The 12,777-nt window shown below is 51.3% G+C and overlaps 1 protein-coding gene, 1 long non-coding RNA gene and 4 other non-coding genes across 6 annotated transcripts; 1 reads left to right on the top strand and 5 right to left on the bottom strand.

The window, feature by feature from the left end:
• Window positions 1-16: 16 nt before the first annotated feature.
• Window positions 17-3,534, bottom strand: LOC116623048. Its single transcript, XR_004297664.1, has 5 exons — window positions 3,238-3,534; window positions 1,702-1,800; window positions 1,343-1,420; window positions 960-1,010; window positions 17-360 (listed from the first exon to the last, which is right to left on the bottom strand). It is a non-coding gene; the product is annotated as an uncharacterized LOC116623048 (long non-coding RNA).
• Window positions 430-503, bottom strand: LOC116627140. Its single transcript, XR_004298434.1, has one exon. It is a non-coding gene; the product is annotated as a small nucleolar RNA SNORD99 (small nucleolar RNA).
• Window positions 1,183-1,315, bottom strand: LOC116627101. The gene has a single exon (XR_004298426.1). It is a non-coding gene; the product is annotated as a small nucleolar RNA SNORA61 (small nucleolar RNA).
• On the bottom strand, window positions 1,538-1,668 carry LOC116627089. The gene has a single exon (XR_004298422.1). It is a non-coding gene; the product is annotated as a small nucleolar RNA SNORA44 (small nucleolar RNA).
• Window positions 2,306-2,440, bottom strand: LOC116627035. Its single transcript, XR_004298403.1, has one exon. It is a non-coding gene; the product is annotated as a small nucleolar RNA SNORA16B/SNORA16A family (small nucleolar RNA).
• A 6,691-nt stretch (window positions 3,535-10,225) lies between the features above and the next one.
• On the top strand, window positions 10,226-11,527 carry RAB42 (RAB42, member RAS oncogene family). The gene is made up of 2 exons (XM_032418932.1): window positions 10,226-10,464; window positions 11,104-11,527. The coding sequence occupies exons 1-2, from the start codon at window positions 10,226-10,228 to the stop codon at window positions 11,525-11,527; spliced, it is 663 nt and encodes a 220-aa protein (XP_032274823.1).
• Window positions 11,528-12,777: the final 1,250 nt, after the last annotated feature.

The following is a 12,777-nucleotide window of genomic DNA, read 5'->3' as shown; positions in this document are numbered from 1 at the left end:
TCACCTCTACTCTTTTATGCTAGAGGAAATTGCAGGCGGGGGGGGGGGGGGGGCAGCGGGACAATGGGGGCAACTTGAGGTAAAGCCTTCAGATATTTTAAGGAATACGTATTAGGCTCAGCCTGAATTTTCAGGCTTTTTGGAGGAAAAATTAATTATGTATAGTGGACGTTGTAGAGGTCAACCTATCTTTATGAAGACGACACTGTAATGGGGAACAAGAAAACGGACACAAACATACTTCAAGTCTTTTATTAGTCACTTCTATGCCATGTGCCACCAGTAGCAGAAATACAAAGGTCATGGTTTTCCACTAAAATAATCTGTTCTTTCAGCTTGCCTCTTCCCAGTGTTTCGGTCCTGAAAAGGAAGTGTAAGCCAATGTGTTAACATTCCCCCAATTAATCGCCACCCAGGCTTTTTCTGAAGAGCTGGTCTCAGTCCCATATCCGCATTTATCATCCATAGATGTCCACTCAGATTAGGTTTCATCCTGGACCAGTCAGCCTAAAAAACGTCCCACACTAGATGAACTACACTTATTTCTACCCAACCCATCTCCCACACTCCTAGGAAAGGGAGATCCCAGGTTCAAGGTTTCCCCAAATGTCAGCATGAGCTCAAACCACGATTGTACATTCACAGCAATCGGCCCTTGCTGCCAAAGGTGCAGGGCTTTGGCATATGGTACCTTCTACTCCTAGCAGTGTGCTCTTGGCCTTCCAACAGGATGGGCAAATCTAAGACTCAAGTCACACTGTAAACATTTTTCTCTTCTGGCCATGAGCAGCTCATACGGCATACAAGGAAGGTCAGGTGTAAATGACATAGGAAAACGCTAAGACTTCCCAGAGGCCTGACTAGCCTTCTATCGATTCACTACACTACTCAGGGTTCACAAGGCTCAAGCACTACTGGAAGCTGCAAGGAAGCTATGACGTTTCAGGCAGCCAACTTACCCAACTACAGATCCATAATCACAGACAAGGACAACTTCACTGGGAACAGATCTAAAAAAAAAAAAAAAAACCCACCAAAATGGACACTCTCAAGAGGCAAGAAAACCATTCATTAAGTCAGCAATCACTACAACTGCCCAGAGCTTCACATACATCCTCCCTTTAAGCCTAAGATTCTCCCATTTTAGAGGGGAGGAGGAAACCAGGTCAAAGAGAATTCAAACCCTGTTTGAAACTAGCCCACAGTCTATATAACAGACTATAAGCACCACGAGGCCAGCTTCAGTGTCCCTTTTCCTCCTTTTACGACCACCAAGACCAGCGTTCAGATCTGATGGGAAAGGGAACCGGAGGGTCAGGCTGTCTCCAGCATCTAACTTTACCTTGTCTAAAGCACAGCAACAACCTGGTATCCTCAGACTCTTCGGTAGCAGACACTGACAGGAACACTTGGGGGCAACCTGCAGAAAAAAGTGTGAAAGCTCTAAACCAGAAATACATCCAATACACCCATCTTCATGGAAGTTTATGGAAAACACCTGGACTCGGGCAGCAGGCTTCCGACCCAGGTCCTGGGCTGTTATAGGAAAGGCGAGTGGCAGCTGCAGGTATTATGCGGACCTGTGCTGTCAAAGTCTCTCCAGGTTGCTCTCGCATGCAGTTGGAGATCCCGTGGCCACACCCGGCCACAGCCCTTGGAAACATGCTGTACTGACCCGCCAGGTAGTTCCCAGAAACTTACCAGGTCCCGAGGTGGTTGTGTTCCATCACCGTCATGACCCCAGAATCCTCACCAAAAAGCTCCACTTCAAAGTCATCCTGGAATCTTCATCTGGGACAGCTGAGATGAGAAAACAGTTGTCCTGAATGATCTTACTGTTCCCTTCCTTTGGTCTTCATAATCAAAGGTGTGACTGGCTTTCGGTACTTATGCCGTAAGCTTTTCCGGGGCAGTGACCCACAGCACTGCTGAGATCTGTGCCACTTGCCAATAGATTTTCCCAGTACACCTGTCCACCCCACTCGGCCTGCCCCACCATACTGGTTCTTGGTCTCAGCAATTTACTTCTCCCAAGTTTTTTTCTAGCAACTCTATGTAGGACGCTATTAACAGGGACGCCTGGGTGGCTCAGTCGGTTAAGCGTCGGCCCTGGGATCGAGCCCAGCATCGGGCTCCCTGCTCAGGGGGGAGCCTGCTTCTCCCTCTGCCCCTTCCCCCGCTCGTGCTTGCTCTCTCTCAAATAAAAAAAAGACCCCATTAACAAAACGTTTCTGCTGGCCTCTGGAAACCTGTCAATTGTAATAAAGGACTCCACCTATACCTGAGAAATGGCAGGTACAACCGGAACTGTCTTTTCCTGAAATGTTGCAGATCAGTTACAGCAAACAGAACGGCGACCGTCAAGGAAAACTGTCACTCTGGGCTCCTTTTTGACCACAGCAGCTATGTGGAAGCAGCTGCAGCTTCGATAAGGGCCACAGGGCAATTTAGGTCCCAGGACCGCTCCCAAATGCCACCTAGCCCCCTAGACTCACCTAAAGCCCGTGCACTAATGCGTAACTGAAATTCATGTACTGAAATATACTGGAGACCAAATAAGAGAACAGATACCATTGGGGCGCCTGGGTGGCTCGGTTGGTTAAGAGTCAAGACTCTCTATCCCGGAACAGGTCTTGACCTTATGGTCCTGCGTCAACCCAGAGCCCCGCACTGGGCTCCACGCTGGGCATGGAGCCTACTTAAAGAGAACAGATATCCTTTTATATGTATTTTTTAGACTGAGCTTATGCCCAACATGGGGATGGAACTCAAGACCCTGAGATCACGAGGCGCATGCCCAACCGACTGAGCCAGTCAGGCGCCGAAAACAGATATCCTATTACCAGGTCCCAATTACCACTTTATTTTACTATGTGTCAGAGTTTTACCTCATTTCATCTTCACAGGACCATTTTATCATCCGTTTTACCGGTAAGTTTAGACCAATTAAGCTATCTACTTAAGGTCGCCAATCAATGTAGAAAGCCACAGACCTGGGATTCAAAATAGGACCTAAAGGACTCTAAAACGCGGCCCCCAGAAAACCCTACCCTTTTATCCACCTGCATGGATTGCTTAACGTGTTGTGCAGCCAGACGACAGGTGAAATCACTTCCCCAAGGTCACCCAATACGTGGCTTTAACAGGCAGTTTCAGATCTGGTGGACACCACCGCGCAAATTAAGCCACTTCAGACCCAGGACTGCCCTGCACCAGGCCGCCTGGCGCGTCACTCACCCGTCGCACTACGGGGCAGCGATGCGCGGGCCGAGGCGGGAGCAGGTACGGCCCTCGCGGGCGCCGGCCCCTCTCACCGCGCATGCGGCCGACCAGGCCTTCCGGGTGTTGGTCCCAGCGGGCCGGGAGGCCCGGCAGCTCCGAGCCGCTCTCATCATCCCGCAGCCTCGGAGGCAGGCCCGGCGGGTGCGGGGCCAGCGGCGGCGAAGCCACGGCGGGGTGAGAGGAGGCTGGGCGTGAACTGCAGCAGGCCTGGGTCTCCAGGTCCAGAGACGCCACCACCACCCCGGCTAGGGAAAAGGAAGTCGGTGTCTTGGAAGGGGGCTTATATAGGCCTCGCCCCTGGAGGCCGCGCCGACAATTGGAGCAACGCGCCGCGCAGACCGCTGGGAGTTGTAGTCCGCCCGCCCTCACATGCCGGGCGGCGCGTCCCGCTCCAAGACCTAAGCGCGTGTGGAGTCCCGGCCTTTTGGCCGGGGCTGGAGCGACTTTCCGCCTGTGTTCCGGATTCACTGAACGTCCGGTACTGGGCACTGGGCTCACAAATGAAGCCGACCCGCCATGCCCGCTGGAGTTCAGTCAGACTTCCAAAGTCGGGAAATGACGCTATGAGCTGCGACAGGGCAGCCGCGGCTGAGTGGGTTTGGGGAGGCGCTCTGGGAGCTCCTGTTGGAGCGGGGCCCGTGGGGAGGGCTTCTTAGGAAGGAAAAGGCGACCGAGTACTCGGAAGAGGAACGCATTCTTTGTTCAAGACTAACCTCTTGCGCTAATAGATAAATTACTGAGCGGTTACTAAGTAAATGATGCTCGATTATCTCAGCTAGTTTTCATAATAACCCTGTGTATAGTTATAGTTATACCCACTTTACAGATAAGAAAACTGAGGAATGCATCAGCCAGGTAGCTAACGAGGTAAGGACTGGAATCCACGAGTCCACCGCAGAGACCACACTCGGAGTCACTGTGCCACGAGCACAGTGGAATGAGTAAGCGTCAGTGTAAAAACAAGTAGTCGTCAAGAATTAAATACCTATTCTGTGCTTAAACTCTTCATTAATTTTTATCCTTAATATACACTTTAAAAAGTAGGTACTACTATTATTCCCATTTTATGGAGAAAACAACAGACTCTGAGAGAAAGAAACTTTCAGGTGACTCCCAAATGTGTTTCTCCAGCCTCACTTTTCTCCTGAGCGCCAGACCTTACACCCTGCAGCTTCCTGGACACCTACACCTGGCTAATAAATAGGCTTCTCAGAACACAGCCTTTCCTCCTCCGCACCGGCTCTTCCCAATCTCAGTAAATCCTTGGAGGGAGCCTGGTCTCTTTCTCTACCATCCTACTTCGGACCCGTCAGCAAATCCCGTGTTCTCCACCTTTAAGATGGTAAGACATTCCTTACCACCCCACTGCTCACCCACAATCACAGTAAGCCTCCTAATCAGTCTCCCCGATTCTGCCATTCTTCCCTATAGTCTGGTCTCAACACACCAGCCACGATGTTTGAAGAGCAAAAGTTTTTAATTTTGGTGAAGTCCAATGTCTATTTATTTATGCTTTGCGCTTTTTGTCTCCTAATTTAAAATTTTTTGCCTAGCTCAAAGGCATTAAGGTTTTCTCCTATGTTTTCTTCTAGGAGCTTAATAGTTTTAGCTCTTACATTTAGATCTAGGATTCATTTTTAATTAATTTTTGTGTATGGTGTAAGTGAAAGTTTATTACATATGGCTCTCGAATTGTTCCATGTTCATTTGTTGAAAAAGATTATCTTTATCCATCTAATTGCTTTGGCACCTTTGTAGAAATCAATTGACCATATGTATAGGTCTGTTTCTGTACTCAATAATACACTGTCTTGGGGCGCCTGGGTGGCTCAGTCGTTAAGCGTCTGCCTTCGGCGCAGGTCATGATCCCAGGGTCCTGGGATCGAGCCCCGCATCGGGCTCCCTGCTCTGCGGGAAGCCTGCTTCTCCCTCTCCCACTCCCTCTGCTTGCGTTCCCTCTCTTGCTGTGTCTCTGTCAAATAAATAAATAAAATCTTTAAAAAATAATAATAATAATAATACACTGTCTTGATTACTGTAGCTTTTTTTTAAAGATTTTTTATTTTATTTATTTATTTGATAGCACAAGCAGGGGGCGAGGCAGGCAGAGGGAGAAGCAGGCTTCCCGCTGAGCAGGGAGCCCGATGTGGGGCTTGATCCCAGGACCCTGGGACCATGACCTGAGCCCAAGACAGACGCTTAACCGACTGAACCACCCAGGCGTCCCACTCTAACTTTTTAATAAGTTTTGAAATAGGGTAGTATAAATCATCCAAACTCGTTCTTTCTCAAAATTGTTTTGGCTATTCAGAGTCTTTTGCATTTCCATGTAAACTTTAGTATCAGCTAATTTGTATTTTTTTAAAAAGCCTACTGGGATTTGGTTGGTATTGCATTGCATCTGCAGACTAATTTGGGGAGAACTGACATCTTAACAATATTGAGTCCTCTCATCCTTGAGGATGGTATAGCTCTCCATTCAGTCAAGTTATCTTTAATTTCTCTCAACAGTGTTTTGTAATTTTCAACATACAGATCTTGTATATCTTTAGTCAAATTTGTCCCTAAGTTTTTCATATTTCTGATGCTATTGTAAATGGTATTACTTTTATCAATTTCAAATTCTAAATGGTCATTGCTAGTGTATATAGAATTAATTTTTGCATATTAACTTGTATCCTCCAACCTTGCTAAACTCATTTATTAGTTTTAGTAGCTCCTATGTAAATTCCTTAAGACTTTTCACATGTCTGTGAATAAAGAGAGGTTTACCTCTCCGTTTCCAATCTGGATGCTTTTTATTTATTTTTCTTGTGTTATAGTATTAGTTAGGACCTCCAATACAATATTGAATTAATAAGTTACATTTCATCAAAATTAAAAACTCTCAGGGTGGGGGGGGTCAGGAGAAGGGAATTTAAAAAGGATATGGGGGAAAAAAATAAAAAGGACATGGAGAGGGGTGCCTCAGTTGGTTAGACATCTGACCCTTGATCTCAGCTCAGGTCTTGATCTCAGGGTTATGAGTTCAAGCCCCCCACTGGGCTCCATACTGTGCGTGGAGCCTACAATAAACAAACAAACAAATAAATAATGGGAAAATTTGGGGGTGATATATGCTCATTATTTAGATTGTTGTAATGGTTAGTGAATGTACACTTACATCACAAGTCATTACATTGGGTGCCTGGGTGGCTCAGTCAGTTGGGTGTTTGCCTTCAGCTCAGGTCATGATCCCAGGGTCCTTGGATGGAGCCCTGCATGGGCTCCCTGCTCAGCGGGGAGTCTGCTTCTCCCTCTCCCTCTGCTACTCCCCCTGCTTGTGCTCTCTCGTTCGCTCTCTGTCAAATAAAATCTTAAAAAAAATAGTCATTACATTATACTCTGTAATATGTACAGTTAGTTTACTGTGTGTCATTTATACCCCCATTAAGATGTAAAAATTAAAAACCAAGAAAAAATTTACATTATATTATTCACCTGCTCCAAAATCTCCTCTGACTTCACGAGATATTTGGAATAAAAGCTGAAGTCCCGTGATGGCTTCTGAAGCCACATGTGATTTGGCTCTTCCTCCTCTCTGCCCTCACCACCCACCACTTGCTCCCTCAATCATTCTGCTCTCTTAGCCTCTTTGCTCTGCTTGGAGCATCCCTTGCCTGATCCCACCTCAGGGCCTTTGCTCTTGCGGTTCTTCCTGCCTGGAACTATCCTCTCTGGATATCACAGACACCCACACTACTCCCTCACTCCCCCTGGTTTTCTGTTCTAATGTCATCTCCTCAGAAAACCCTATTTAGGGGCGCCTGGGTGGCTCAGTCTGTTAAGCAGCTGTCTTCGGCTCCGGTCATGATCCCGGGGTCCCGGAATCAAGCCCCGCGTCAGGCTCCCTGCTCAGCGGGAAGCCTGCTTCTCCCTCTGCCTGCTGTTCCCCCGGCTTGTGCACACTCTCTGTCTAATAAATACATAAAATCTTTTAAAATAAAAAAAAAGAAAACCCTATTTTGATGTAGCACCCTGCCACCCTTCAAGCCATTGTCCTGCTTGACTGTTATTTATAGCACTTATTGCTTCTTGACATCGCATTATATATGGATATATTTCCTGTCTTCCCCATCACAATGTGAGCTCCCAAGACCAGGAATTGTGTGTTTTTATTTGCACTGCTGTGTACGTGCCTGCCATATAACAGAGAGCGAGCACTTACTGAAACAAATACAAAGTAAACGAATTAACGAATAAAACTTGGCGGAGGCCACACAGCTAGTAAGAGGGCAGTTGGAACTAGAACCTTGATCTCTCTCGGGCAGATGCGCCTAACTCCCCTGCTGTGTTGCATAGCCCCTCCAGATTACTTTGTGAGGTGGGCACCAGGATTTGCCTTACTTAGCAGAAGGGGAAGCAGGGTGGGGAGGGAAAGTCACTTGCCCCGCCCCAGGCACATAGCCAGTCTCTGGCAAGGTCAGCTGACATCTGGATTCTGGGGCTCGCTGCAGAGGGCAGGCACATGACCCTCGCCCACAGCAGGAGCCTCTAGGAGAGGAAGTTCCAAGAGCCCAGTGCTGACAGTGCACTGCCCACGGGTGCTGACTACAAAGGCTTCTGGGAATGGGGGTTCAAACTGCCTTTCAAGTTGTTTTATGCCGCTCTGCCTTTGTCCAGCTGCTCCTGCCTAGAGTGCCCTTCCTCCTTGAACTCCCCAGCTTGCCCTCGTCCTGGGAGACCCAGCTTCAGAATCACCTGCTGCACAAGGTCTTCTCTGAGCCTATAGCTCCCTGAGTCCAGAGTCCAGCCCTATTGTGGGATTTGACTGACTGAATTAATGAATCAATAGCACTTATCCACTTTCATTCATTCTTTCTACCATAAATATTTACTTAGTTCCTGTTTTGTGCCAAGCACTGGGGATACCACCATTGATCATTGCCCTCAAGTGACCTAGGAGGGAGACAGCTAATGCAGCGGACAAAAGGGTATGTGACCTCACTGGCCAGTCAGAGGCTTTCTGAGGACAGGGCTCTAACCTAAGTCGTGTAGTAGGAGTTAGCCCTTTGAAGAGGAGAAGAGGACTGAGAAGAGGAAAGGTGTTGAGCATGGCTGGAGCTCAGAGTACCAGTGGTGGGTAAAGAAGGGGCTAGAGGCATCCATAGGGACCTGACACACAAAAATATTTTTCCAGGTAAACAGTGAGGTGGAGAAAATATCTCAACTGAGGAATCAGTGGGGAAGGTGGGAGGGGGGCAAAGTCTTAATTTGGGCAAAGCTGGCAGGAAAGATTCCTCCCCGAACACACACCCTTCCTGAGGCTCCTCAGGGTTCCTGGATTCTCAGGCTCCTCTCTCTCCTACTCCTAGAAGTAGGGGACAAGCAGACACATGGGCCCCTTCAGGCTCTACCACGCAGGTGACCAGTGACTGAGATTACATGGAGACCTGTCAAAATGGCTTCTTATTGATTTGTTAGGAGTTAGCCAGAAGAGGGGCACCTGGCTAGCTCAGTTGGTAGACCATGTGACTCGAGCTCAGGGTCATGAGTTCAAGCCTAACTTTGGGTGTAGAGATTATTTACTTACATACATACATACATATATCCACTTAAAAAAAAAAAAGAGTGAGAAGAAAACCTGGGCCTTCCCAGATCCTCAGCCTGTCCTGTCAGACAGAAATAGCAAATAAGGCTTTGGTCTTGGGTAAACTTGACAGCTAGTCTATCTTCCTTGTTAAGTGACCTCGGATTCTTTATCTCTGAGCCTCAAGTTTCCTCATCTGTAAAAATGAGAATAACAACACCTTACAAGTTTGTGTGAGAAGGAAATATGATGATTCGATTGTTTGCAACAGTGAGGATTTCACCTCACCACCAATTTGCCAAAACAAGTTAAAGTGGCAAAATCCACCCACTTTGGGACAGTGAGATTAAACCAATAGACGCACTGTTTGGGACCAGCCAGAACTCCAGCCTTGATAACTTGGGTTTCCAGAAGGCCTGACTGGAGAGGGTAGACTGGCTCTTGGAGGCAGATGTCCCTGCCTTACCCTTGCCACTAACCCACAGGGACCTGACCACTGTGTCCTGGTCCTCTTGGTACTTGATTTGCAGTCCCCCTTTGTGGCATCAGGGGGGTAATGAAGAGTGAGACAAACTCATATATGAGTCTCAGCTCTGCTCTGTGACCTGAGACAAGCCTCAGTTCTTGCGGCTCTAGAATAGGCACACTATGGTGCTCTCAAAGTTGTCGCCAGCAGAGTGTGAAGAACTGACCATCTGGCCTCATAAATGTTAGTTGTCCAGACCACAGGCCAACAGTACTCTCTCTGGAATCGCATTTGCCTATGTCTGTCCGGCCTCCTGCCAGCCCTGTTGGCATCCCTCTCTGGGCCCTGAGGCCCCGCCCCAGGCAGGTGCTGAGGATGCAGTGGGGGCTGTTAAACATTGAACCCGACCATTGAACGGGAGGCCCTGGGAGGCCCTAGGCCAGGGCTAATGGAGCTCCGGGAAAGGAGCACCTGGGTGGGGAAGGGACACCTATAAACCATCAACTTTCTAGAGTGGTGCCTCCAGCTCCAGCAACAGGGACCCAAGCAGGGCACTGCCCGGAGAGTGGGGCTGGAGAGAGAAGCCGGCCGGCAGGATGAGGTGAACGCTCTGGCGGCGTTAGTCTCGGGCAGGTGCGTGTTTGGTTCTCGTCCCTCGCTCCTCCTCCTCCCCACACTGCCTTCTTTAATCTCCCATCCCGCGAAGTAGGGGTTATTAGAGGACGAAACTGGGGCCCCCAGGCCGGAGAGCACGTGCCCAGGTGTCTCGCGCCCCGGGCCGAGGGGCGGGGCCAGCCTCCGGGGCGGGGCGGCTGACCTCGGGCGGCTGGGCGGCGGGGCGGCGGGGCGACTGACCTCGGGCGGCTGGGCGGCGGGGCGGCTGGCCTCGGGCGGCTGGACGCGGGGCCATGGCGGCTGGGGGCTGCCGCTACCAGTTCCGGATCGCGCTGCTGGGGGACGCGGCCGTGGGCAAGACGTCGCTACTGCGGCGCTATGTGGCGGGCGCGCCCGGGGCCCCGGAGCCCGAACCCGAGTCCGAGTGGGCGCCCACGGTGGGCGTCGAGTTCTACAGCCGCAAGCTGCAGCTGCGAGCCGGGCCGCGCGTCAAGCTGCAGCTCTGGGACACCGCGGGCCACGAGCGCTTCAGGTGCGGGCCGGGCGGGCTGAGGGACCCGGGGGGGCGGTCAGTGCCCCCCGCCTCCAGGGCAGTTACCCCCCCCCCCACCACCAAGGGCTCGGCCTCAGTGGCCAAGGTACAGGTCTGGGGGACCCAGCCCTGCTCTCTGGCCCTCCACGTGGAGTCGTTCGTCCCACAGATGCAGCCGGGTGGGCCAAGCCCCCGAGCCAGAGGCCTGAGACCCTGGCGCCGGGAGAGCGCAAGGGTCCTGCCACGGAGACCTGGAGGGATGGGTGACCCGGCTGCTGAGAGAGCCCACCGGAGCAGAGCGAGCAGAGCGGGAGGTGCCAGGGAGATGGGAAAGGAAGAGAGGTTTGGGACGGCCTGGAAGGATGCGTAGGAGTTTGCCAGGCAGAGAACGGGAAGCAAAAATCTGCCATCAGGAAACCTGCTTCCTCCAGGAATGGTCCAGAGAGGAGGTGACTTGAACTTGCTCCCTAGCTGAGGCGCAGGCACTCCGTTGGGACAGACACAGAGGCCGGGGGCAGAGAAGCACCCGGCAGTGTGAAAAGAGCTATGGGGCTTGTGAGGCAGTCCGTGCACGCTGGGGACGTCCTGCCTGTGGGGGGGCCTGGAAGGCATAAACCCAGCTCACTCCGCGTCCTTCAGGTGCATCACCAGGTCCTTCTACCGGAATGTGGTGGGCGTCCTACTGGTCTTTGATGTGACAAACAGGAAGTCCTTTGAACATATCTGCGACTGGCACCAGGAGGTCATGGCCACTCAGGGCCCGGATAAGGCGATCTTCTTACTGGTTGGCCACAAGAGTGACCTGCAGAGCACCCGCTGTGTCTCGGCCCAGGAGGCAGAGGAGCTGGCTGCCTCCCTGGGCATGGCCTTCATGGAGACCTCCGCCAAAAATAACTGCAATGTGGACCTGGCCTTCAGCACCCTTGCTGACGCCATCCAGCAGGCCCTGGATCAGGGGGACATCAAGCTGGAGGAGGACTGGGGGGGCGTCCGGCTCATCCACAAGACCCAAGTCCCCAGCGCCCCCCCCAGGAAGCAGGCCCCAGGTCCATGCCAGTGTTGACTCTGGGAAGGAAAGGGTTAAAGCAGTGCCAACCTTAGAAGTGCTGCTGGGATGGGGAGTGTCAGTATCTTTCTGGAGAGCAGAGGGCCAAATGTAGCCAAAGGGTTAATATAAACAGTATCCTAGCAGTCACACCTCCCGCATTTGGGGTTTCAGAGCTCAGCCCCTTTCTGCCAGAAAGCTCTAAGAAGCCAGGTGTGCAGCTTCGTGTCCATCAGCCTGTTTCCTCAGTTGTCAGTGGGGCTCATAGAAGACCCATGCCACGGCAGGGGTGGGGGGGGTGGGGGCATGAATGAGAAATGGATGTGGGGGACATGCTCAGCCAGAGCCAGCCATACCGCTAATTGCTGAATACAAGAACTGTCCTCACCACTCTTTCCCCTCTGACATTTCTGGCAGCGCTCCCGAGCCCGGACGCGGAGACACACCGAGTCTGGACGCTGCTGCACAGGCGAGGACTGGGCAGGGAATTTCAGGGCAAGCCTACCTGGGAGCCTCCTTAGGTCCTCAGAATTGGATGAGTCTTAAGTGTGTGCCCTGAACCTCAGGGTCGCTGCCCAGTGCCCCTACTCCAAGGCCGGGCGCTGAATCTGGGAGGCAGGCATGAAGGCGAGCGAGCATCTCCTAGGTTGGGCACATAGTGGACACTGTGATTAGGCACCAAGATGTCCCTACAGGGCTGCAGATCCCACAGCCTTCTAGCCCTACCCCTAAACACCCCCTCCCCCAGCTGCTGGGAGTGCTGCCGATGATGGTGGGCTCACAGCACCCTCTGGGAACTGCCTACCCCTCAGGGCTGCCCACATCCAGTGTTGATCTGTTGAATCTATTGGGGGGTGGGGGAGTGTTTAAAGGCCTGGTTCTCTTGCCCCAGCTCTGAAGGTCAAACCCAGCTTCATCACTCTTCATGGGGCTGATTGAGGCCATTGTTCTTACAACATCACAGCTAAATTCTTCCTCTGCTCAGTCCCACTTCCCTCCCTTCCTCCCCCAAGCAGGTATTGATCTCAAGAACCCTCTAATCAATGTCTGCTCGCTAATCCTCAGCTCAGCAATTGCCTCCTGGGGAACAGGAACAGCTAGGCAGAGAATGTTCTAGGGCAATCAGGGAAGGCTTCCTGGAGATAGTGTTTGTGTTGGTAAGAATCTCAGCAGGTGTAGAGGGGGTATTATTGTGCCAGTGGGCACAGGAAGGGCAGGGACAGTTCCACAGCAAAAAAGAGCACAACCACTTCACTCACTTTGTGACC

The sequence above is a fragment of the Phoca vitulina genome, unplaced genomic scaffold (assembly GCF_004348235.1).
Source record: "Phoca vitulina isolate PV1807 unplaced genomic scaffold, GSC_HSeal_1.0 scaffold2, whole genome shotgun sequence".
NCBI lineage: Eukaryota > Metazoa > Chordata > Mammalia > Carnivora > Phocidae > Phoca > Phoca vitulina.
This window is presented reverse-complemented; position numbering and strand designations above follow the sequence as displayed.